This window comes from Elephas maximus, chromosome 11, assembly GCF_024166365.1.
Source record: "Elephas maximus indicus isolate mEleMax1 chromosome 11, mEleMax1 primary haplotype, whole genome shotgun sequence".
Lineage (NCBI taxonomy): Eukaryota > Metazoa > Chordata > Mammalia > Proboscidea > Elephantidae > Elephas > Elephas maximus.
The window spans coordinates 8075635-8098346 of NC_064829.1; the positions used below are offsets into that span (position 1 = coordinate 8075635).

Here is a 22712-nt window from a genome sequence, read left to right on the forward strand (position 1 = left end):
TTCCAAGGAGCAGCTGGTAGATTTGAACCACCAACCCTTGGGTTAGCAGTAGAGCTCTTAACCAATTAGTTTCTCACAGGTTTTACGTCTCCGCGACAGAAAACAATCGCACAGGCCCGTCTGCTTTTCCTCTGCTCTTTCCTGTTTGGCATACTTCCTTTTTAACGTGCTGACACAAGTCCACCAGGTACACTTCTCAAACTTTCCCAGGCCCAGGACAGAAAGTTCACACCTCGAGGGGAGGGCATCTTCCTGAAAGCCCTCCACTTAACACAGGAGGGTTGGGGCAGAACCACAAACACTTTAAAGCTAACAAGAATTGATCAACAAGGAAATAGTTGATATTCCTATAGAAATGAATATTTGCACAACTTCAGTCACAGAAATGAAGGTCCCCAAAACCTCCCAGGTGTCTAACACCCCAGCCCAACTGCACTTGCCCCTACTTTCCAAACACACAGGCATAGCCCTAAGCTCTCATTAAATAGCTCTGCATTGGGTATCATGCTCATTTTCTGAAAAATGTAATTCATTTGAGTAAAAAGAGAAATTATCTACTTTATAACGTTTTACAAGAAGCCTTAGTGGAACAATGGTTAAGTGCTCAGCAGCTCACTGAATGGTCAGTGGTCTGAACCTGCCACACTGAGGAAGAAAGATGTGGCAGTCTGCTTCTGTAAAGATTACAGCCTAAGAAACCCTATGGGGAAGTTCTACTCTTTCCTGTTGGGTCGCTATGAGTCAGAATCAACTTGAGAGCACACAACAACTTTTTACAGATTCGAAGGCACCTAACAACAACTCTGATTTGAGGTGGGTGGTGGTGGATAGAAATGTTCCAATAATATTTTTCTTAGATATCTACTTCCAAAGAAAAGCCTGTGTTCTCTGGGGCAGACATGGGAGAGGGAGAGAGTGGCAGAACCCATTAAGCGCTACTCTGGGCAGGGTCTCCGGCAGCCCAGACACATCCCAGGGCCCCTGGCTAGATTTCCTGTGGGTGCAGCTGTGAACCCTGCACCCCACAAGCAGCTGAAAGACTCCTCGCTGCCTAATACGCCGTAAAGACAAACTTACCTCCGGAGAGGAGACCCCGGCCATGTGCAGAGCAGTGCGTACACAGACACGCCCTCCGTTCTCTTAGAAATAAGTTTCCACTCAACCACATGAAGTTTTCTTTCTTTTAAAGGAAACTTGAAGAAGAAATGGTACGCAATGAACCGTGAGCCACCCTAGAAAGATCTTCAGCTCAAAGACCACGTTATAGAAACCACAGGTTCTTCCAAAGAGTAAGGAAGCTGCAATCTAGACCAGCCTCCCAGAAAGGACCAGCAGTTACGGGAAAAGAGGTGTCTGGGCACACCAGTCTGGACATGGCAGCACTCAGCGCCATCAGCGTTGGCGGAGCAACTTCACCTGATCACAGAAACCCAAGGAGAAGCCCATTTCAGCAGGTGTCTGAAGGACACACAGAGTGGTGCTCTCCAGGGCAGTCCAGGGCAGCGTGGCTGGCTGCAAGGGGGCCTGGGAACCTGATGTGCAAAATGGAGAATTTCTGCATTTGCTTATAAGACAACACACACACACATACACACTAACAAATTAAACAGCTCTGGTACAAGATGCCAAACAGCTGTGAGTCATTAAAAAAGATAAAAATAACTGTGAATTAATGCAGAGACATGATTTACCTTCAGCTCCTCTGAAATCTATTAGTTTGGGTGATCCCCGTCAAAAGATCAGTTGTCAGTGTTTATTTTGTGCTGTGCTTTGTGTTCACATGAAGAAGCAACTACAGCAGGGATCAGCAAACCTCTGCAAAAAGCCAGATTTTAAATGGCTTTGCAGTTTCTGCCACAATCACATAAGCATGGTTGTGTGTCAATAAAGTTTTATTCACACAAACAACACTGGGCAGGGTTTGGCCCACAGGCGGTGATTTGCCAACCACTGGATCGGTCTATAAACTCCTTATTTTCAAGAAAATGTCCTACTTGACTTCCTTCTGTCACAGCTTCAGTGTCCCCTCATTTTCATCCCTCAGTCACCTCTGAGGACCCCCATACTTTCAACGCCCTGACACTCACAGTCTGCGCACTGACGTAAGTAGTGTGCACAGTGTACTGATCCGCACAGCCTACTCATTATGTGCTGTTCGCATTCTTCACCTTTTTTGTGCCTTTCTGTGTCCCCTCCATGAGATTCTAATAGTCCCAAGGGCAAGACTTTTTTTATAGAATGTGACCACTAAAGTTTGTACAGTCATTGCAAAGTACCTGACACAGAAGAAGTGCTCGATGGTTTACCACCACACTGCACAATTTTCACAGGAGTCTCTAAGGACAGGGCCGACTCAAAAATAATGTCAAAAATGAAGCCAGTTTTCAATGCTGTGCTCACATGGAGGGCTACAGATAGCAACGTTGAACCTGGCTCGCCCTGTGCCTGTCCCCCCATACCCCCTGACTCATGCCCACATGGATCTCCTTGAGTGAAAGTGTCTAGAGGGCAATGTTTTTCCAACTTTGGCTGTGGCCCATTAGTAGGTTGGTTTTTAATAGAAAAGAAAAGAGGGTTGAGGGCTGCTTCATGAAACTTCTGTACTCATGCTGTGCACTGCACTGGGTATGCGTATGTGTACACTGGGTCACAATGTAAAGTTTGCTTCTTATTGTGAACCATGATCACAGTTCTTCCTTGGGAGCAAGGAATAATGAAGAAAACTAAAGATACAAGGGAAGGATCAGTCCAAAGGACTAATGGACCACATCTACCGTGGCCTCCACCAGGCTCAGTCCACTAAAACTAGATGGTGCTCGGCTACCACCACTGACTGCTCTGACAGGGATCACAATAGAGGATCATGGACAGAACGAGAAAAATGTAGAACAAAATTCTAACTCAAAAAGAAAGACCGGACTTGCTGGCCTGACAGAGACTGGAGAAACCCTAAGAGTATGGCCCCTGGATACCCTTTCAGCTCAGTAATGAAGTCACTCCTGAGGTTCACCCTTCAGCCAAAGATTGAACAGGCCCATAGAATAAAACAAGACTAAAGGGGGGCACCGGCTCTTGGGCAGGGATTGGAAGGCAGGAGGGAACAGGAAAGCTGGTAACAGGGGACTCATGGTTGAAAAGGGAAGTGCTGACATGTCGTGGGGTTGTTAACCAATGTCATAGAAGAATGTGTGTACTAACTGATAAGAAACTAGTTTGTTCTGTAAACCTTCATCTAAAATACAATAAAACAAAAACTTATATACATATTGCTATGCACTCCTAGCTGCTCTCCCCCTAAAGAGACAGTACACTCCTCCTCTCCACCCTGAGTTCCCCACGTTCATTCAACCAGCTCCTGTCTCCCTCTGCCTTCTCATCTCACCTCCAGACAGGAGCTGCCCACATAAACTCATATGTTTACTTGAGCCATGAAGCTCACTACTCACCAGTATCATTTTCTGTCTTATAGTCCAGTCCAGTCCTTGTCTAAAGAGTTGGCTTCGGGAATGATTCCTGCCTTGGGCTAACAGAAGGTATGGGGACCAAGACCTCTGGGGTCCTTCTAGTCTCAGTCAGACCACTAAGTCCGGTCTTTCTAGGAGAATTTGAGGTCTGCATCCCACTTTTCTCCTGCTCCATCAGGGATTCTCTGTTGTGTTTCCTGTCAGGGCAGTCATCAGTTGTAGCCAGGTACCATCTAGTTCTTCAGGTCTCAGATTGATGTAGTCTCTGGTTTATGTGGCCCTTTCTGTCTCTTGGGCTCGTATTTTCCTTGTGTCTTTGGTATTCTTCATTCTCCTTGCTCCATGTAGGTTGAGACCAATTGATCCATCTTAGGTGGCCATTTGCTAGCATTTAAGACTGGGTTTGGGTTTTTTTATAATCCGTTTACAACAGGCCCCACCTTGCCTTCCTGCCAGAGGCCCGTGGAGGTGAGTGCAGGGACCGCTGAGAGGTAACTTCTCTCTGTAACCCCAGGGAACTGGGTGAGTAGCTCTCCTTGGAAGATTGGCCTCAGCTACACAGATCCATCAGGATCCCACCTGGTGTCGAGACTGCGATAGGCAGCTTCTGGCTGGCTAGAGGACTGTACACCTGGCCAGAGGCTGAGCCAGGCTCACCCACGTAAGGAGCCACAGGGAAGAAGGAACAGAGACTTCCTGCCCCCTCCTCAGGACAGCGTTCATTATCTTTTCCACTCTGTAAACCACCGCTAACCACCAAGCTCTGTGTCCGGAGCTGGGGGCACAGGAATAGAATATGCCTCCTGCCTCAAGGAGCCCCCAGCCTGGTGTACACAGAAACGTGACAGGGCAGTCACAGCACATGTGGCTGTAACAGGTACCCTAAGAGAGGGAGAGGAGCCCTGGTGGCCCAGTGGTTTGGTATTCAGCTGCTAACCAAAAGGTTGGTAGTTCCAACGCACCAGTGGCTTTGCAGGAGAAAAGACCTGGTGATCTGCTCCCATAAAGATTACAGCCTAGGAAATCCTGTACAGTGTTTCTACTCCGTCCTGAAGAGCCGCTATGAGCCAGAATCGCCTCAACAGCACACAACAAGAGAGGGCAGCACAGCCAAGGTGGCAATGGGGCCAAAGTCGGACCTGCACCTTTATGCGGCCTTGCACAACTTCTCACCTTTCCAGTCCCCATGGGTGTAAGACGAGAGACAGAAGGAGAAGTCTACCAAAATCTCTTTCAGTGCATGCAAGAAGAAAGTCATGAATAATGCCAGCTGTTACAAGAAAATCCTCGGCTAGGCACACTTCCCGAACCTCAAGGTGTTCCTGAACAACCTGGCCCCAAAACACCTGCAAAGAAGTGCTCGGAGAGATAATATGAATGAACTGGAGGAAAATGAGTACCACCGGTGCAGCTGGAGGAGCACCCAGCACACGGCAGGTGCTCATTAGATACTGGACAAACAGGCAGATGGATGGACAAAATCGAAGTTACATGATGTGGGTTAGCTACTTTGTATCTATCTTCTGAATGTCTGTTCACTTTAAATTTGATTTTTAAGGTTAAGTTCTGGTGCAAGCTGGGCTCTCGGTAACCATGGTGGAGATGAGACCACCTGACTCCCTCTCCCACTCCAGGCCCAGGCCATCCCCTTCTCCAGTTCCCTCCAACATCACCATTTTTCCTCTCTTCTTTGTGTGGTTCTTCTTCCTCAGCTAACCCTATAAGTGCCGCTGTCCCCAAAGCTCCACTACCAGGCTTCCGCTCACCTTCTCCCTCCACAGTCTCATCTTCACAACCACCTCTGTGTGATAGCCCCAAAACTATAACCATGGCTCAGGAAACTCCTTCCTGAGCTTTAGATGCTTATATTCTAGCTGCATCCTGGACAGCCTCACTTATAGGTCCCCAAATATGTCCAAGTTTAAGAATCAAGAACAAGTCTTTCCTCCCAAACCCACCCCCGACTTACAGCAGAAGGAACAGCCATCCCGGATAGTACATGGGCCTCCCTAAAGGGCTTCCTCAGCCCCATCCATCCCCCTCTGTGCGCTCACCTCTGACCAGAACACTTCTTCTGGAAGAAAATGCCTGTGGTCCCAACACCTGTAGTACAAAGTGGGATTTCTAAGTGTGACAGACAGAGTCCAGAACCTGGGCAGCCTGAATGGCCAGCCACCCTGACCCCCACAGTCAATCACACCCCACTCCTGCCTTTGCCCAAACTATCTACACAGTTCTGGGCCTAAGTCTTCCCCGTCATTCCCTACCTGGTGGCCTGACTCATCCTGCAGAGCCCACATTAGACATGTTTCCTCCAAGCCACCATCATTCCCACAGCAGCACAGCCCTGGTTAACTTTGTGTCTGCTGGCCCCTCCCACTACAGCAGTGCTTCTCAGGCTCAGAGTGAACCAAAAGCATCAGTTTCAACCCCACAGGTTGTGATTCAGTGGGTCTAGAGGGGGTTATGATGCCTTTCTCCACTTACCTAAAGGACTTTAGTGTGGAAAGTGAATAAAATTATTCAATACATATCCACTGATTAGAAGTAGAACCAGAGAGTGAAAATCATGTGAAGATAGGCTTACATTCGTTGGAAGGAAGCTTCCCCATCCTCACAATCATTGCTATGTTTGAACCCATTGCTGCAGGCACTGTGTCAGTCTATGTAGTTGAGGGCCTTGCTCTTTTATGCTGACCCTTTACTTTACCAAGCATGATGTCCTCCTCCAGGGACTGGTCCCTCCTGATAACATGTCCAAAGTATATGAGGCGAAGTCTCATCATCCTCGCTGTTAAGGAGCATTCTGGCTGTACTTCTTCCAAGACAGACTTAATTGTTCTTCGGGCAGTCCATGGAGTATTCAATGTTCTTTGACAATACCATAATTCAAATGCATCAATTCCTCTTCTGAACCCTGCTTGAGTTTCTGGCAGTCCCTGTCGATGTACTGCTGCAACCGTTTTTCAATTATCTTCAGCAAAATTTTGCTTGCATATGATATTAATAATGTTCAATAATTTCTGCATTCTGTTGAATCCCCTTTCTTTGAAATGGACACAAATATGAATCTCTTCCAGTAGGCCAAGTAGCTGTCTTCCAAATTTCTTGGCTGTGAGTGCTTCCAGTGTTTTATCCATTGGTTGAAACATCTCAATCGGTATTCTGTCAATTCCTGGAGCCTTGTTTTTCACCAATGCCTTCAGTGCATCTTGGACATCCTCCTTCAGTACCACCGGTTCTTGATCATATGCTACCTCCCAAGATGGTTGAAAGTCAACCAATTCTTTTTGGTACAGTGATTCTGTATATTCCTTTGTATTTTTTTTGATGCTTCCTGTATCATTCAATATTTTGCCCATAGAATCTTTCAATATTGCAACTTTAGGCTTGAACTTTTTCTTCAGTTCTTTCGGCTTGAGAAACGCTGAGCGTGTTCTTCCCTTTTGGTTTTTTGACTCCAGGTCTTTTCATATTATTATAATACTTTGTCTTCTCAAGCCCCACTTTGAAATCTTCAGTTCACCTCTTTTAAGTGATCATATCTTCTGTTCACTTTAGCCACTCTATGTTCAAGAGCAAGTTTCAGAACTTCTTCTGACATCCACTTTCGTCTTTTCTTTGTTTCCTGTTTTCATAGATTAAATTGTGTCCCCCCAAAATACGTCAACTTGGCTAGGCTATGATTCTCAATATTGTGTAGTTGTCCTCCATTTTATGACTGTATATTTATGTTAAAGAGGATTAAGGTGGGATTGTAACACCCTTACTAAGGTCAAATCCCTGATCCAATGTGAAAGCAATTTCCCTGGGGTGTGGCCTGCACCACCTTTTATCTAACAAGAGATAAAAGGAAAGGGAAGAAAGCAGAGAGTGGGGGACCTCATACCACCAAGAAAGCAGTGCTAGGAGCAGAGCATGTCCTTTGGACCCAGGGTCCCTGTGTGGAGAAGCTCGTAGTCTGGGGGAAGATTGACGAGAAGGCCGACAGAGAGAGAAAGCCTTTCCCTGGAGCTGACACTCTGAATTTGGACTTTTAGCCTACTTTACTGTGAGGAAATAAAACTTCTCTTTGTTAAAGCCATCCACTTCTGGTATTTCTGCTATAACAGCACTAGATGACCAAGACGCCTGTCTTTTTAATGACCTTTTGCTTTCTTCATGTATGATGTCCTTGATGTCATTCCGCAACTCTTCTGGCCTTCAGTCATTAGTTTTCAATGTATCAAATCTACTCTTGAGATGGTTTCCAAATTCAGGTGCACATATTCAAGGTCGTACTCTGGCTCTTGTGTACTTGCTCTAATTTTCTTCAGCATCAACTTGAAGTTGCACATGAGCAATTGATGGTCTGTTCCACAGTCAGCTCCTGGCCTTGTTCTGACTGCTGACATTGAGTTTCTCCATCATCTCTTTTCACAGATGCAGCTGATTTGATTCCTATGTATTCCATCCCATGAGGTCCATGTATACAGTTGCGATTTATGTTGTTGAAAAAAGGTATTTGCGAGGGGGGGCCAAGATGGCGGACTAGGTGGACACTACCGCGGATCCCTCTTGCAACAAAGACTCGGAAAAACAAGTGAATCGATCACATACATAGCAATCTACGAACTCTGAACAACAAACATAGACTTAGAGACGGAGAACGAACAAATACGGGCAGACAGTGATCGTTTTCAGAACTAGGAGCCAGCGTACCAGGCAGGTGACCAGGGGGGCAGACGACACAGACAAGGGGCCCAGCCCTACTCCCCCGAACCCATCCCGGCAGGGAGTCTACCTGGTTGGCGCGGGCGGCGTAGCAGCGCAGCCAGTGGGAGAAGCACCCGGGAGGCAGTGACTAATCTTGGAGCGGGGAGAGCAGCGTCCCAGCTGGGGAGCCGTCCCGCCGGGAGTTTGGGGGGAAGCAGGCATGGCGCGAGCGTGGGGATCAGCTATATTTCCCTAAAGCGAACCCGGGGGGGGGCCCAGACGTTCATGCAGGGGACGCCCACCCAGTTCGCGTGTGTGGCACGGCGCACCAGAGGGAGAAGTCCCCGGGAGGAAGTGACTGGTCTTGGAGCGGGGAGAGCAGCGTCCCAGCCGGGGAGCCGTCCCGCTGGGATTTTGACGAGAGCGGGCGGGGCGTGAGCACGAAGTCCAGTTATATTCCCCTGAATAGACCCCGGGGGCGGGCCCAGCCTTTTGTGCGGGAGACACTCACCCAGTTCTCGTGAGCGGTGCGGCGCACCGGAGGGAGAAGTCCCCGGGAGGAAGTGACGGGTCTCAGAGCGGGGAGAGCAGCGTCCCAGCCGGGGAGCTGTCCCGCTGGGATTCTGGCGGAAGCGGGCGGGGGGTGAGCACGGGGACCAGTTATATTTCCCTGAATTGACCTCGGGGGTGGGCCCACCCGTTCGTGCGGGCAACGCCCACTCAGTTCGCGCGAGCAGAGCAGCTCCGGAAGGAGAAGTCCCCGAAGGAAGTGACTGGTCTTGGAGCGGGGAGAATAGCATCCCAGCCAGGGAGCCGTCCCGCCGGGTTTTTGGCCGACGCAGGCAGAGCATGAACGCGGGGATCAGCTCTATATTCTGTGGTGCTACACTCCTAGCTCTCTGATCCCTCCCCCACCCTCCCCAGGTGGCTCCATTAACATCTGAATACCCTGAGCCAGAGGGAGAATTCAGATAGGGATCTGACTGCATTTTTTTTTAGCTGATTACCTGGAAAAACTAGTTTCCCAGTGATGGCTCGGAGACAGCAGTCCATATCAAACCACATAAAGAAGCAGACCATGACAGCTTCTACAACCCCCCCAAAAAAAGAATCAAAATCTTTCCCAAATGAAGATACAATCCTGGAATTATCAGATACAGAATATAAAAAACTAATTTAAAGAATGCTTCAAGACATCACAAACGAAATAAGGCAAACTGCAGAAAAAGCCAAGGAACACACTGATAAAACTGTTGAAGAACTCAAAAAGATTATTCAAGAACATAGTGGAAAAATTAATAAGTTGCAAGAATCCATAGAGAGACAGCATGTAGAAATCCAAAAGATTAACAATAAAATTACAGAATTAGACAATGCACTAGGAAGTCAGAGGAGCAGACTCGAGCAATTAGAATGTAGACTGGGACTTCTGGAGGACCAGGGAACACCAACATAGCTGAAAAAAAATCAGATAAAAGAATTAAAAAAAAATGAAGAAACCCTAAGAATCATGTGGGACTCTATCAAGAAGGATAACTTGCGAGTGATTGGAGTCCCAGGAACAGGGAGGGGGGACAGAAAACACAGAGAAAATAGTTGAAGAACTCCTGACACAAAACTTCCCTGAAATCATGAAAGACGAAAGGATATCTATCCAAGATGCTCATCGAACCCCATTTAAGATTGATCCAAAAAGAAAAACACTAAGACATATTATCATCAAACTTGCCAAAATCAAAGACAAACAGAAAATTTTAAAAGCACCCAGGGAGAAAAGAAAGGTTTCCTTCAAGGGAGAATCAATAAGAATAAGTTCAGACTACTCAGCAGAAACCATGCAGGCAAGAAGGGAATGGGACGACGTATACAGAGCACTGAAGGAGAAAAACTGCCAACCAAGGATCATGTATCCAGCAAAACTCTCTCTGAAATATGAAGGCGAAATTAAGATATTTACAGATAAACACAAGTTTAGAGAATTTGCAAAAACTAAACCAAGACTGCAAAAATGCTAAAGGAGATTGTTTGGCCTGACGACCAATAATATCAGGTTCCAGCACAATACAAGGTCACAAAACAGAACGACCTAATATCAACGCAACTCAAATAGGGAAAGCACAAAAACAAACAAACTAATATTAATTCTAAAAAATAAATAAATAAACAAAATAATACACATAACAGGGAATCATGGAAATCAATAGATAAACGATCACAGTAATCAAAAAGAGGGACTAAATACAGGAGGCATTGAACTGCCAGATGGGGAGTGATACAAGGCGATATAGAACGATACAAGTTAGGTTTTTACTTAGAAAAATAGGGGTAAATAATAAGGTAACCACAAAAAGGAATATCAATTCCATAACTCAAGAAAAAAGCCAAGAAAAACGTAACGACTCAACTAACATAAAGTTAAACATTATGAAAATGAGGATCTCACAATCTACTAAGAAAAACGTCTCAGCACAAAAAAGTATGTGGAAAAATGAAATGGCCAACAACACACATGAAAAGGCATCAAAATGACAGCACTAATAACTTATTTATCTATAATTACGCTGAATGTAAATGGACTAAATGCACCAATAAAGAGACAGAGAGTCACGGACTGGATAAAGAAACACGATCCGTCTATATGCTGCCTACAAGAGACACACCTTAGACTTAGAGACACAAACTAAAACTCAAAGGATGGAAAAAAATATATCAAGCAAATAATAAGCAAAAAAGAAGAGGAGTAGCAATATTAATTTCTGACAAAATAGACTTTAGACGTAAATCCGCCACAAAGGATAAAGAAGGATACTATATAATGATAAAAGGGACAATTGATCAGGAAGACATAACCATATTAAATATTTACGCACCCAATGACAGGGCTGCAGGATACATAAATCAAATTTTAACAGAATTGAAAAGTGAGATAGACACCTCCATATTTATAGTAGGAGACTTCAACACACCACTTCCGGAGAAGGACAGGACATCCAGTAAGAAGCTCAATAGAGACACGGAAGACCTACTTACAACAATCAACCAACTTGACCTCAATGACTTATAAGGAACTCTCCACCCAACTGCTGCAAAATATACTTTTTTTTCTAGTGCACATGGAACATTCTCTAGAATAGACCACATATTAGGTCATAAAACAAATCTTTGCAGAGTCCAAAACATCGAAATATTACAAAGCATCTTCTCAGACCACAAGGCAATGAAGCTAGAAATCAATAACAGAAAAACTAGGGAAAAGAAATCAAATACTTGGAAAATGAACAATACCCTCCTGAAAAAAGATTGGGTTATAGAAGACATCAAGGAGGGAATAAGGAAATTCTTAGAAAGCAACGAGAAAGAAAATACTTCCTATCAAAACCTCTGGGACACAGCAAAAGCAGTGCTCAGAGGCCAATTTATATCGATAAATGCACACATACAAAAAGAAGAAAGAGCCAAAATCAGAGAACTGTCCCTACAACTTGAACAAATACAAAGTGAGCAACAAAAGAACCCATCAGGCACCAGAAGAAAACAAATAATAAAATTTAGAGCTGAACTAAATGAATTAGAGAACAGGAAAACAATTGAAAGAACTAACAAAGCCAAAAGCTGGTTCTTTGAAAAAATTAACAAAATTGATAAACCATTGGCTAGACTGACTAAAGAAAAACAGGAAAGCAAACAAATAACCCGAATAAGAAACGAGAAGGACCACATCACAACAGAGCCAAATGAAATTAAAAGAATCATTTCAGATTACTACGTAAAATTGTACTCTAACAAATTTGAAAACCTAGAAGAGATGGATAAATCCTTGGAAAAATACCACCTACCTAAACTAACACATTCAGAAGTAGAACAACTAAATAGACACATAACAAAAAAAAAGATTGACATGGTAATCAAAAAACTTCCAACAAAAAAAAGTCCTGGCCCAGGCGGCTTCACTGCAGAGTTCCACCAAACCTTCAGAGAAGATTTAACACCACTACTACTGAAGGTATTTCAAAGCATAGAAAATGACGGAATACTACCCAACTCATTCTATGAAGCCACCATCTCCCTGATACCAAAACCAAGTAAAGACATTACAAAAAAAGAAAATTATAGACCTATATCCCTCATGAACATAGATGCAAAAATCCTCAACAAAATTCTAGCCAATACAATCCAACAACACATCAAAAAAATAATTCACCCTGATCAAGTGGGATTTATACCAGGTATGCAAGGCTGGTTTAATATCAGAAAAACCATTAATGTAATCCATCACATAAATAAAACAAAAGACAAAAACCACATGATCTTATCAATTGATGCAGAAAAGGCATTTGACAAAGTTCAACACCCATTTATGATAAAAACTCTTACCAAAACAGGAATTGAAGGAAAATTCCTCAACATAATAAAGGGCATCTATGCAAAGCCAACAGCCAATATCACTCTAAATGGAGAGAACCTGAAAGCATTTCCCTTGAGAACGGGAACCAGACAAGGATGCCCTTTATCACCGCTCTTATTCAACATCGTACTTGAAGTCCTAGCCAGGGCAATTAGGCTAGACAAAGAAATAAAGGGTATCCAGATTGGCAAGGAGGAAGTAAAGCTATCACTTTTGCAGACGACATGATCGTATACATGGAAAACCCTAAGGAATCCTCCAGAAAACTACTGAAACTAATAGAAGAGTTTGGCAGAGTCTCAGGTTATAAAATAAACATACAAAAATCACTTGGATTCCTCTACATCAACAAAAAGAACACAGAAGAGGAAATCACCAAATCAATACCATTCACAGTAGCCCCCAAGAAGATAAAATACTTAGGAATAAATCTTACCAAGGATGTAAAAGACCTATACAAAGAAAACTATAAAACTCTGCTACAAGAAATTCAAAGGGACATACTTAAGTGGAAAAACATACCCTGCTCATGGATAGGAAGACTTAACATAGTAAAAATGTCTATTCTACCAAAAGCCATCTATACATATAACACACTTCCAATCCAAATACCAATGTCATATTTTAAGGGGATAGAGAAACAAATCACTAATTTCATATGGAAGGGAAAGAACCCCCGGATAAGCAAAGCATTACTGAAAAAGAAGAAGAAAGTGGGAGGCCTCACTCTACCTGATTTCAGAACCTATTATACAGCCACAGTAGTCAAAACAGCCTGGTACTGGTACAACAACAGGCACATAGACCAATGGAACAGAATTGAGAACCCAGATATAAATCCATCCATGTATGAGCAGCTGATATTTGACAAAGGACCAGTCAATTGGGGAAATGATAGCCTTTTTAACAAATGGTGCTGGCATAACTGGATATCCATTTGCAAAAAAATGAAACAGGACCCATACCTCACACCATGCACAAAAACTAACTCCAAGTGGATCAAAGACCTAAACATAAAGACTAAAACGATAAAGATCATGGAAGAAAAAATAGGGACAACCCTAGGAGCCCTAATACAGGGCATAAACAGAATAAAAAACATTACCAAAAATGATGAAGAGAAACCAGATAACTGGGAGCTCCTAAAAATCAAACACCTATGCTCATCTAAAGACTTCACCAAAAGAGTAAAAAGACCACCTACAGACTGGGAAAGAATTTTCAGCTATGACATCTCCGACCAGCGCCTGATCTCTAAAATCTACATGATTCTGTCAAAACTCAACCACAAAAAGACAAACAACCCAATCAAGAAGTGGGCAAAGGATATGAACACACATTTCACTAAGAAGATATTCAGGCAGCCAACAGATACATGAGAAAATGCTCCTGCTCATTAGCCATTAGAGAAATGCAAATTAAAACTACGATGAGATTCCATCTCACACCAACTAGACTGGCATTAATCCAAAAAACACAAAATAATAAATGTTCGAGAGGCTGCGGAGAGATTGGAACTCTCATACACTGCTGGTGGGAATGTAAAATGGTACAACCACTTTGGAAAACCATCTGGCATTATCTTAAACAGTTAGAAATAGAACTACCATACAACCCAGAAATCCCACTCCTCGGAATATACCCTAGAGATACAAGAGTCTTCACACAAACAGATATATGCACACCCATGTTTACTGCAGCTCTGTTTACAATAGCAAAAAGCTGGAAGCAACCAAGATGTCCGTCAACGGATGAATGGTTAAATAAATTGTGGTATATTCACACAATGGAATACTACGCATCGATAAAGAACAGTGACGAATCTCTGAAACATTTCATAACATGGAGGAATCTGGAAGGCATTATGCTGAGCGAAATGAGTCAGTTGCAAAAGGACAAATATTGTATAAGACCACTATTATAAGATCTTGAGAAATAGAAAAAAACAGAGAAGAACACATACTTTTGTGGTTACGAAGAGGGGAGGGAGGGAGAGGGGTTTTTTATTGATCAATCAGTAGATAAGAAATGCTTTGGGCGAAGGGAAAGACAACACTCAATACAAGGAAGGTCAGCCTAATTGGACTGGACTAAAAGCAAAGAGGTTTCCGGGATAAAATGAAAGCTTCAAAGGTCAGAGGAGCAGGGGCTGGGGTCTGGGGAACATGGTTTGAGGGGACTTCTAAGTCAATGGGCAAAATAATTCTATTATGAAAACATTCTGCATCCCACTTTGAATTGTGGTGTCTGGGGTCCTAAATGCCAACAAGTGGCCATCTAAGATACATCATTTGGTCTCAACCCACCTCGAGCAAAGGCAAAGGAGGAACACCAAGGTCACACAACAACTAAGAACCCAAGAGACAGAAAGGGCCACATGAACCAGAGACCTGCATTATCCTGAGACCAGAAGAACTAGTTGGTGCCCGGCCACAATCGATGTCTGCCCTGTCAGGGAGCACAACAGACAACTCCTGAGGGAGCAGGAGACCAATGGGATACAGACCCCAATTTCTCATGAAAAGACCATACCTAATGGTATGACTGCCACTAGAGGAATCCCAGAGACAATGCTCCCCAGACCTTCTGATGGCACAGGACAGGAACCATCCCCGAAGACAACTCATCAGGCATGAAACGGACTGGTCAGCGGGGGGGGGGGGGGGGGGGGGGGGGAGATGCTGATAAAGAGTGAGCTAATTAAAGAGTGTGTTGGCAACTCTTGACTGGAGGGGGGATGGGAAGATATAGAGAGAGGGAAGATGGCAAAATTGGCACGAAACGAGATACTGAAAGGGCTGACTCAATAGGGGGAGAGCAAGTGGGAGAAGGGAGCAAGATGTATGTAAACTTACATGTGACAGACTGATTGGAATGGTAAATGTTCACTTGAAGCTTAATAAAAATTAATTTAAAAAAAAAGGTATTTGCAATGAATAAGCTGTCAGTCTTGAAAATTCTATCATGAAATCTCCTGTCATTTCTATCACCAAGGCCGTATTTTCCAACTACTGATCCTTCTTCTTTGTTTCCAACTTTCACATTCCAATGACCAGTAATTATCGATGCATCTCTGATCAATTTCAGACTCTAGAAATTGGTAAAAATCTTCAATTTCCTCATCTTTGGCATTAGCAGTTGGTGCATAAATTCGAATAATAGTCATATTAACTGTTTTCTTTGTAGGCGTATGGATATTATCCTATCACTGACAGGACTGTACTTCAGGATAGATCTCTTGAAATGTTCTTTTTGATGATGAATGCAATTCCATTCCTCTCCAATTTGTCATTTGCTGCACAGTAGACCACAAGATTATCTGATTCCAAATGGTCAATACCAGTCCATTTCAGCTCACTAATGCCTAGGATATTGATCTTTATGTGGCCCATTTCATTTCTGACAACTTCCAATTTTCCTAGGTTCATACTCCCTACATCCCACATTCCGATTATTAATGATGTATGCAGCTGTTTCTTCTCATTTTGAGTCATGCCACATCAGCAAATGAAGGTCCTGAAAGCTTGACTCCATCCACGTCATTAAGGTCCACTCGACTTTGAGGAGGCAGCTCTTCCCCAGTCATCTTTTGAGTACCTTCCAACCTGAGGGGCTCATCTTCCAGCACTATATCAAACAATGCTCCCTGCTATTCATAAGGCTTTCACTTGCCAATCTTTTTTTTTTTTTTTTTAGAAGTAGATAACCAGGCCCTTCCTCCTAGTCTGTCTTAGTCTGGAAGCTCCACTGAAACCTGTCCACCAAGGGTGATCCTGCTTATATTTGAAATACTGGTAGCATAGCTTTCAGCATTACAGCAACATGAAAGACACCACAGTATGACAAACTGACAAACGAGTGGTGGCTCCCAATGTTAATCTCTTGGCATGTATTCTTCAGTCTTTTAATAAGGTTTGTATCATATTACAGATACTATCTTATCATGGTTTTACTTAATGTATATTAAAATTCATTCTATGTTAATTATACTTTTACTTTGGAACAGAACATTTATATGACCCAGTATACTTGAGGCCAATCTTTTAAAATTCAGTGTAAAACTCATCTTCACTCATTTAAGACCCTGTTGACGAGATCAGACCTAGCAGAGATGGCAGCAGAGAAAATGCACATAGCACATAGTCATCTAGTGGCTCTTAGTACCGACCACAAAAAAAAAAAAAAAAAAAAAACCCATTGCCATTGAGTCCGATACATAGCAACCCTATAGGACAGGGTAAAACAGCCCCATAGGACTTCCAAGGAGTGGCTGGTGGATTCAAACTGCCCACTTTTTTGTTAGCACAGTTAACCAGGGCTCCTTAGTACTGACAGGCAATGGAAAACCCAAAGTGTCAAGTCAAATTAAGATTCCACCAAAAAGAAATGTCCTATTGTTATTAACTTGGCAATTAAAACATTTCACATTTTTAAAAATGAAATTGATTGTAATTGGAAACCACAACCAATATTTATTTTTATTACAGTATTACTTCTTACACTACATATTTTATCATCGAGATTAAGACGAGCATTATCATTGTCAGCTGTCAAAACACTTCCTGAAAGCCAAGGTCATACATAAACCAATACTAATCCTAAGATAACATGATAGTGAAAAATGCAGAACTGTCCTCAGAGCTGACTCCAAACCTCTCTGACATGGTGCATAACAAGATTTGTTCTGTTTAGACAAAGCTCATTTTGGTGCTGGACTAATTAGACCACGTACAAGTACAGGAGAAATCTACATTTTCACTTACACGATCACCATCCTTGATGTAGCCCTAAAGACTTTTTACTAGTGAAGCTTCTGCAGCCAGCCTGTCTCCACCCACATACTCCCTTCACCTTTGAGCAGACTGCTGTGGGCATTCTCACAATGAACCTGATGATTGCTGCACATAGAACTGGTTGGAAACATGACTATTTTCTCCCAAAAGATTAGTCAGGCTCTTATATCTTAAGGCAAAAAAAAAAAAAAAACTTTTCCAATTCAGTACTTCTCCAAAGACATAAAAGTGTCTGACAGGTGCAGACCCAGGCACCCCCTCCCCCTACTTCTCAAGTAATTTTTACAGTAGGAGTCAGAGAAGGCTCCCTGCCCTTAACATAAATGAATACTGAATCCCACCCAAGCATAGTTCTTTATGTTGTCTTCCCTTGCTCTCTGGTTTCTACTAAATCAGATTCCTTACTGCAAGATCCATCAGGCTATTTTCTGCTACTTTTGCCCTTTGAATTTTCTACTTGTTTATCCTCTAAGAGATATGCATATTTCTACTAAGGTTGGGCTGGGGACATTTGGATGCATATCTGAGACAAGGAAATTTGGAGCCAAAGGTCAATTTGGCATATTTTGCCATGGCCAGTACAGGGGACTCAGTCAAAGCCCATCTAATTATCTGATTCCTAAGTCGCTGCTTCAAATCTTGCCTGGACCTTCGATGTGTAAACTCCCTCTATCTGTAGGTTTTATTTACATACCCTAAAGATCCTCTTATAAGGTCTATTTGGACTCCAAAAGGCTTTGAAGGACAAGGTCACTAGAACACTAAACCGACAAAAATGTAAGAAAGTAGAATTTTGACACAGTCCAAAAGACCAGATCCACTCCTGGTTCTTCTTGCTTGGTGGTAATGAGGTCCCTCTCCTCTCTGCTCGCTTCTCTCTTTCATGTCTCAAAAGAGATTGATTCAAAATACAACCTAATCCTATAGGTTGTGTTCTCCATTAACATAATTGACTCTAATCCTTACTCATTATCATCACAGAGGTTAGGATTTACAACACAGAAAAATTACATCGGATCACAAAACGGAAGACAACCACACAATACTTGGAATCATGGCCTAGCCAAGATGACACACATTTTGGGGTACACAATTCAATCCATAACGACACCCAAATATTTGGTGCAAATCTTGGAGGCAATTCTGAATGCAAACTTTCGTTGAGTTTTTATACTCAGTTTCTCATCCACCTGCCTCCTCCTCAGGAGAGAAATGGGGTCAGGGGGTAAACCTGTTGGGTGAAAGGACAAACAGCAAAAACTCACTCCTGGGACCAGGAATTGACACCTTCCTCCTGCCTCTCCCTTGTGGAGTGAGAATAAAGCACATGTGGTCTCCCCTTGACTCTGGCCAAGGCCAGGTATGAGGCCCCTGCCTCTCCGTTGCTGTCTATCTTTTAAATACTTATACTAGAGATTTCCTTTTCAGCCAAATTATCTTTGCAAAGAAATTTAAATGGTCAGTATAGTTAAGGTCAGAAATTAGGAAATCCACGTTATATTTACTCATGCTCTTTTATGACCTGGAAATTTCACAACTTAAAAATTCAGAGGTCTTTTGTGGTACTGACACTAAAAAAAAAAAAAAAAATTTTTTTTTTTTTTTTTTTTTGACACTAGTACTACAAAAAGTATCAGGTCTAACTTAAGATAAAACATGATAGCATTGAGGGCAAAAACTGAACAGGAACATCACTGATAAATATTGCTAACTATTCTCCCTGGGTACAGTTTAACACTGTATATCATCTCACATATCTTTATCTTGCTACGCCCCCAATTAGACTACAATCTCCCCCAGGGCAGAGACATTTTTTCTACAGTTCTGGGAACTCTACAGGATATTTTATTCTCAGTCTGACCCTAAATAAACCTGTTGCCAAAATGGCTCAAAGGTGTGATTTTTCCCCCCTTATGATAGAAACCCTGGTGGCGTAGTAGTCAAGTGCTACGGCTGCTAACCAAAGGGTTGGCAGTTCAAATCCATCAGGCGCTCCTTGGAAATTCTACGGGGCAGTTCTACTCTGTCCTATAGGGCCGCTATGAGTTGGAATCGACTCGATGGCACTGAGTTTGGTTTGGTTTTTTATGATAGAAATGACTGGTGGGAAAGTCAAAAGCCTGGTCTCTGGTAAACCCAACCTGGCAGAGAGCCAGGGTGGCCAGGCCACTAGACTTGCTACAGCTTGAAGTCTTTTCGTTCCGGGGCCCACTGCAGCTGGCGTTCACTGTGCTCTGCCAGAAGATGGATAAGAACTTGTTTGTCGAATTCATTTCAAAGGCCAAAGACAGCCAGAAACAAACTAATCAACTCCAACTGTGCTTTAACCGTAAGTCTATTTAGTTTGAAAGGAAATCATTCAAAAGCACAGCCCAATTCCCAAAATAGTGTCATCTGAAGGCAAAGCAGCTCGAAGAATCTGTATCCTATACAGCTGTTGCAATTGGCCTGCACCAAGATGGAAACCCTGGTGGTATAGTGGTTAAGTGCTACAGCTGCTAACCAAAAGGTCAGTAGCTCAAATCTACCAGGCGCTCTTGGGAACTCTATGGGGCAGTTCTACTCTGTCCTACAGGATCACTATGAGTCAGAATCGACTCGACAGCAATGGGTTGGTGGACCAAGATTTGCTTAAAAGTAGCTGCCACCAGGAATTTTGATTCCTAGGGGCAATGCTTCTGATGGAGCACCAAAATAATATCACTCACCAGCTATGTGATTATAAAATTAAATCCCAACTGGCAGTGTCTTCTGACAGGTGCCTAAGAGAAACAAATCTGAGGAAATTAAATTTCCCAAAACTGAGTTCACAATCATGTTTATGTACCATGAAAAATTTAGTCCCTTTCTTGCCATTATTACATAGCAAGTAGAATAGCAAAGTATTAGTGTTAACAGTTAACAATATGACTGCGCTTTCAAGCCTGGCTTAAACTGTAAAAACAGGGAGGCCCACTGTTTAACAAGCAGCCCATCCCATTGTTGAACACTTACAATGGCTACAAACTATTTTCTAACAATTGAGCTCAATTTTGCCTCCCTGCAACTTGTACCTGTGGGCCTAGACTGGTTCTCAAGCAATGCCAAAAATTCCACACCTTCCCCCACAGAACAGCCTTCCCATGGTTTGAAGGCACTTGTCTTCCACTGTGGAGTCTTCTCCATCCTCAGTCTCCTCAACTGCTTCTGTGTAACCCAGTGTCCAGATTCTTTGTGATCATAGTCACTGCCTCTGAACCACCTCTGGTGTATCAATGCCTATACGGTAGTATGAGACCTGAAACAGTGTGGCCTAGCCAATTGAGACTTCCATGGGACACATATGCGCCATCCTAGACTCTACTCTTCTCTGAATACAGTCTGAAAATCCAACAGTTGGGTGTTGTTTGTTTGTCTTCAGCTGTCTCATACCCCTGGTATATATCACAGCTTTCTGTTTTGTTTTGTTTACTACTAACCCTTCCCCCATCCAGAGTATTTTTCACTTTGCCACCCTGAAATTATATAATTAAAGTTTCTAAACTAAAAATACAGTTCAGACTTTTATTTTCACCCTTGTTAAATTTCAGCAAGTGTAGTGTTAACTGTTTTTTCTAGCCTCTCAATACCTTTATGAGTTACAATTCTGTTATAATACATTTATTGTTCCTGGCTGCAAATATTACAAGCCAGACTCCTACACTTTAATTTAAATCACTGGTAACTCTAAAGAGGACAGGGTTAGAATCTACCTTTCTCTGCAATAAACTGTTTTCAGCAATAGTACCTGGTAGTTCGTATTTTTATTCTAACTGTTGTACAAGTAAAATGGGATCAATCCAGTAAGTAATCATGAGAAATTCTAATTTCATGATCCTCTGTGTCCTTAAGAACCAGGATTCTCAGTGTGAAAGGAAGGAGATGGATGCAATATAGAAGAAGTTAAGTAAAGACCCAGTAATCCTAAATCTAAATTGGAGATACATGAATTCATAAGATATATATATCATCATGAGTTGGAATCAACTCGACAGCAACGGGTTTTATATATATATATATCTGTCTCTGAGTGATGCACATGGTTAAGTGCTTGGCTACTAACTGAAAGGTTGGTGATTCGATCCACCCAGAGGCACCTCAGAAGGTTATCTACTTTTGAAAAGTCATAGCCATTGAAAACCCCATGGACCTCTATTCTACTCTAACACACATGAGGTCACCATGAGTTGGAGTTGACTCAATAGCAGCTGGTAAGTGCTCAAAGTGTGGTCTTAAAATACAATTTCTCATTAAAAGAAACCAAGGTTTCTTAGAAAAACAACTGATTGCAGATATGGTACAGAAAATGTACTTGATGAGCCTGGAACATCTTTTCAGACCAGACAACAAGGAAGCTCTCCAAGACTATTAGGGCCATGTCAAAAGGGTTCAGGAGATAACTGAAGAGGTTCATTGGTCAAAAGGTGGGGCCATTTGAGCTTCACTAATAATAACAATTGTAATTGATTAGAATCCCTCAAGCATGTTTAAATCTAGCAGTTCATAATTATATTTAAAAAGGATAATCAACCACCTCTTGAGAATGGCAGGAAAACTTGGTAAATAAAAGAAATGTCAGGCATTTTTGTGGCCTGAACCACTGAGTAACCTAATGGTCAATGAGGGGCAACAACTCCTTATAAAAATGTTTCAGTTAATGAGTAAAAACAAAATAAGGGAATTGCAACATAGCCAGTTTATAACCCCCAATGAGCTAAGGGAGCTAGACAGGTAACAAAAAAAAAGAAAAAGAAAGGACAAGCAGACATCACGATTCCTGACAAAAGAACACAAAAGAATCTGACCTGCCAAAGAGATCGGATTTAGCTCAAGCTTCTGGATCTAGCTACCAATTACAGGTATGACAAAGGACAAGGAGACATGTTGAACTGCACTGTGAGTATGTCATCAGCAAAATCCAGACTGAAGGAAATTCTATAGGTCAAGTAGCCCCAGATAGAAGGGGGCAGAGAAAGAACCTGTTCATTAAAAAAAATTCAAAAGACATATCATGTTTTTAAATTGGACAAGATTAAACTATAGATTAAACATCGATGATGAAATCATAACGAAATGTCAGGAAGTCACTAGGACGAGTCAGAACAGTGGTTATTTGAGGGGGGGGGATCATGACTGGAGAAGGGCACACAGTGGGGCTTCCTGGGGTGAGAGGCAAAATTTTATTTCTTGACTTGGGTGGTGGTTACAGGGGTGTGTGCCTTAGAATAATTCACTAAACTATAAATTTGTTTTTTTATGGCTTCTATATCTGTTTTATTTTTCAATAAAATGTAACTTTTTTTAATTGGAAAGAAAAAATCTTTAAATGTTTTTTAA

At 42.5% G+C, this 22712-nt stretch overlaps 1 protein-coding gene across 4 annotated transcripts in view; it reads right to left on the reverse strand.

Moving 5' to 3' along the window:
* Positions 1-22712, reverse strand: part of LDLRAD4 (low density lipoprotein receptor class A domain containing 4) — a 771753-nt gene that overhangs the window by 535559 nt on the left and 213482 nt on the right. The window contains exon 2 of one of the 4 annotated variants that reach the window (XM_049900288.1): positions 1078-11208. The exons of the other annotated variants lie outside the window; for them this stretch is intronic. Coding sequence (XP_049756245.1) covers positions 1078-1168 — 91 coding nt within the window. The 5' untranslated portion in view covers positions 1169-11208. The remainder of the gene's footprint in view (positions 1-1077; positions 11209-22712) is intronic. 4 annotated transcript variants of the gene reach the window in all.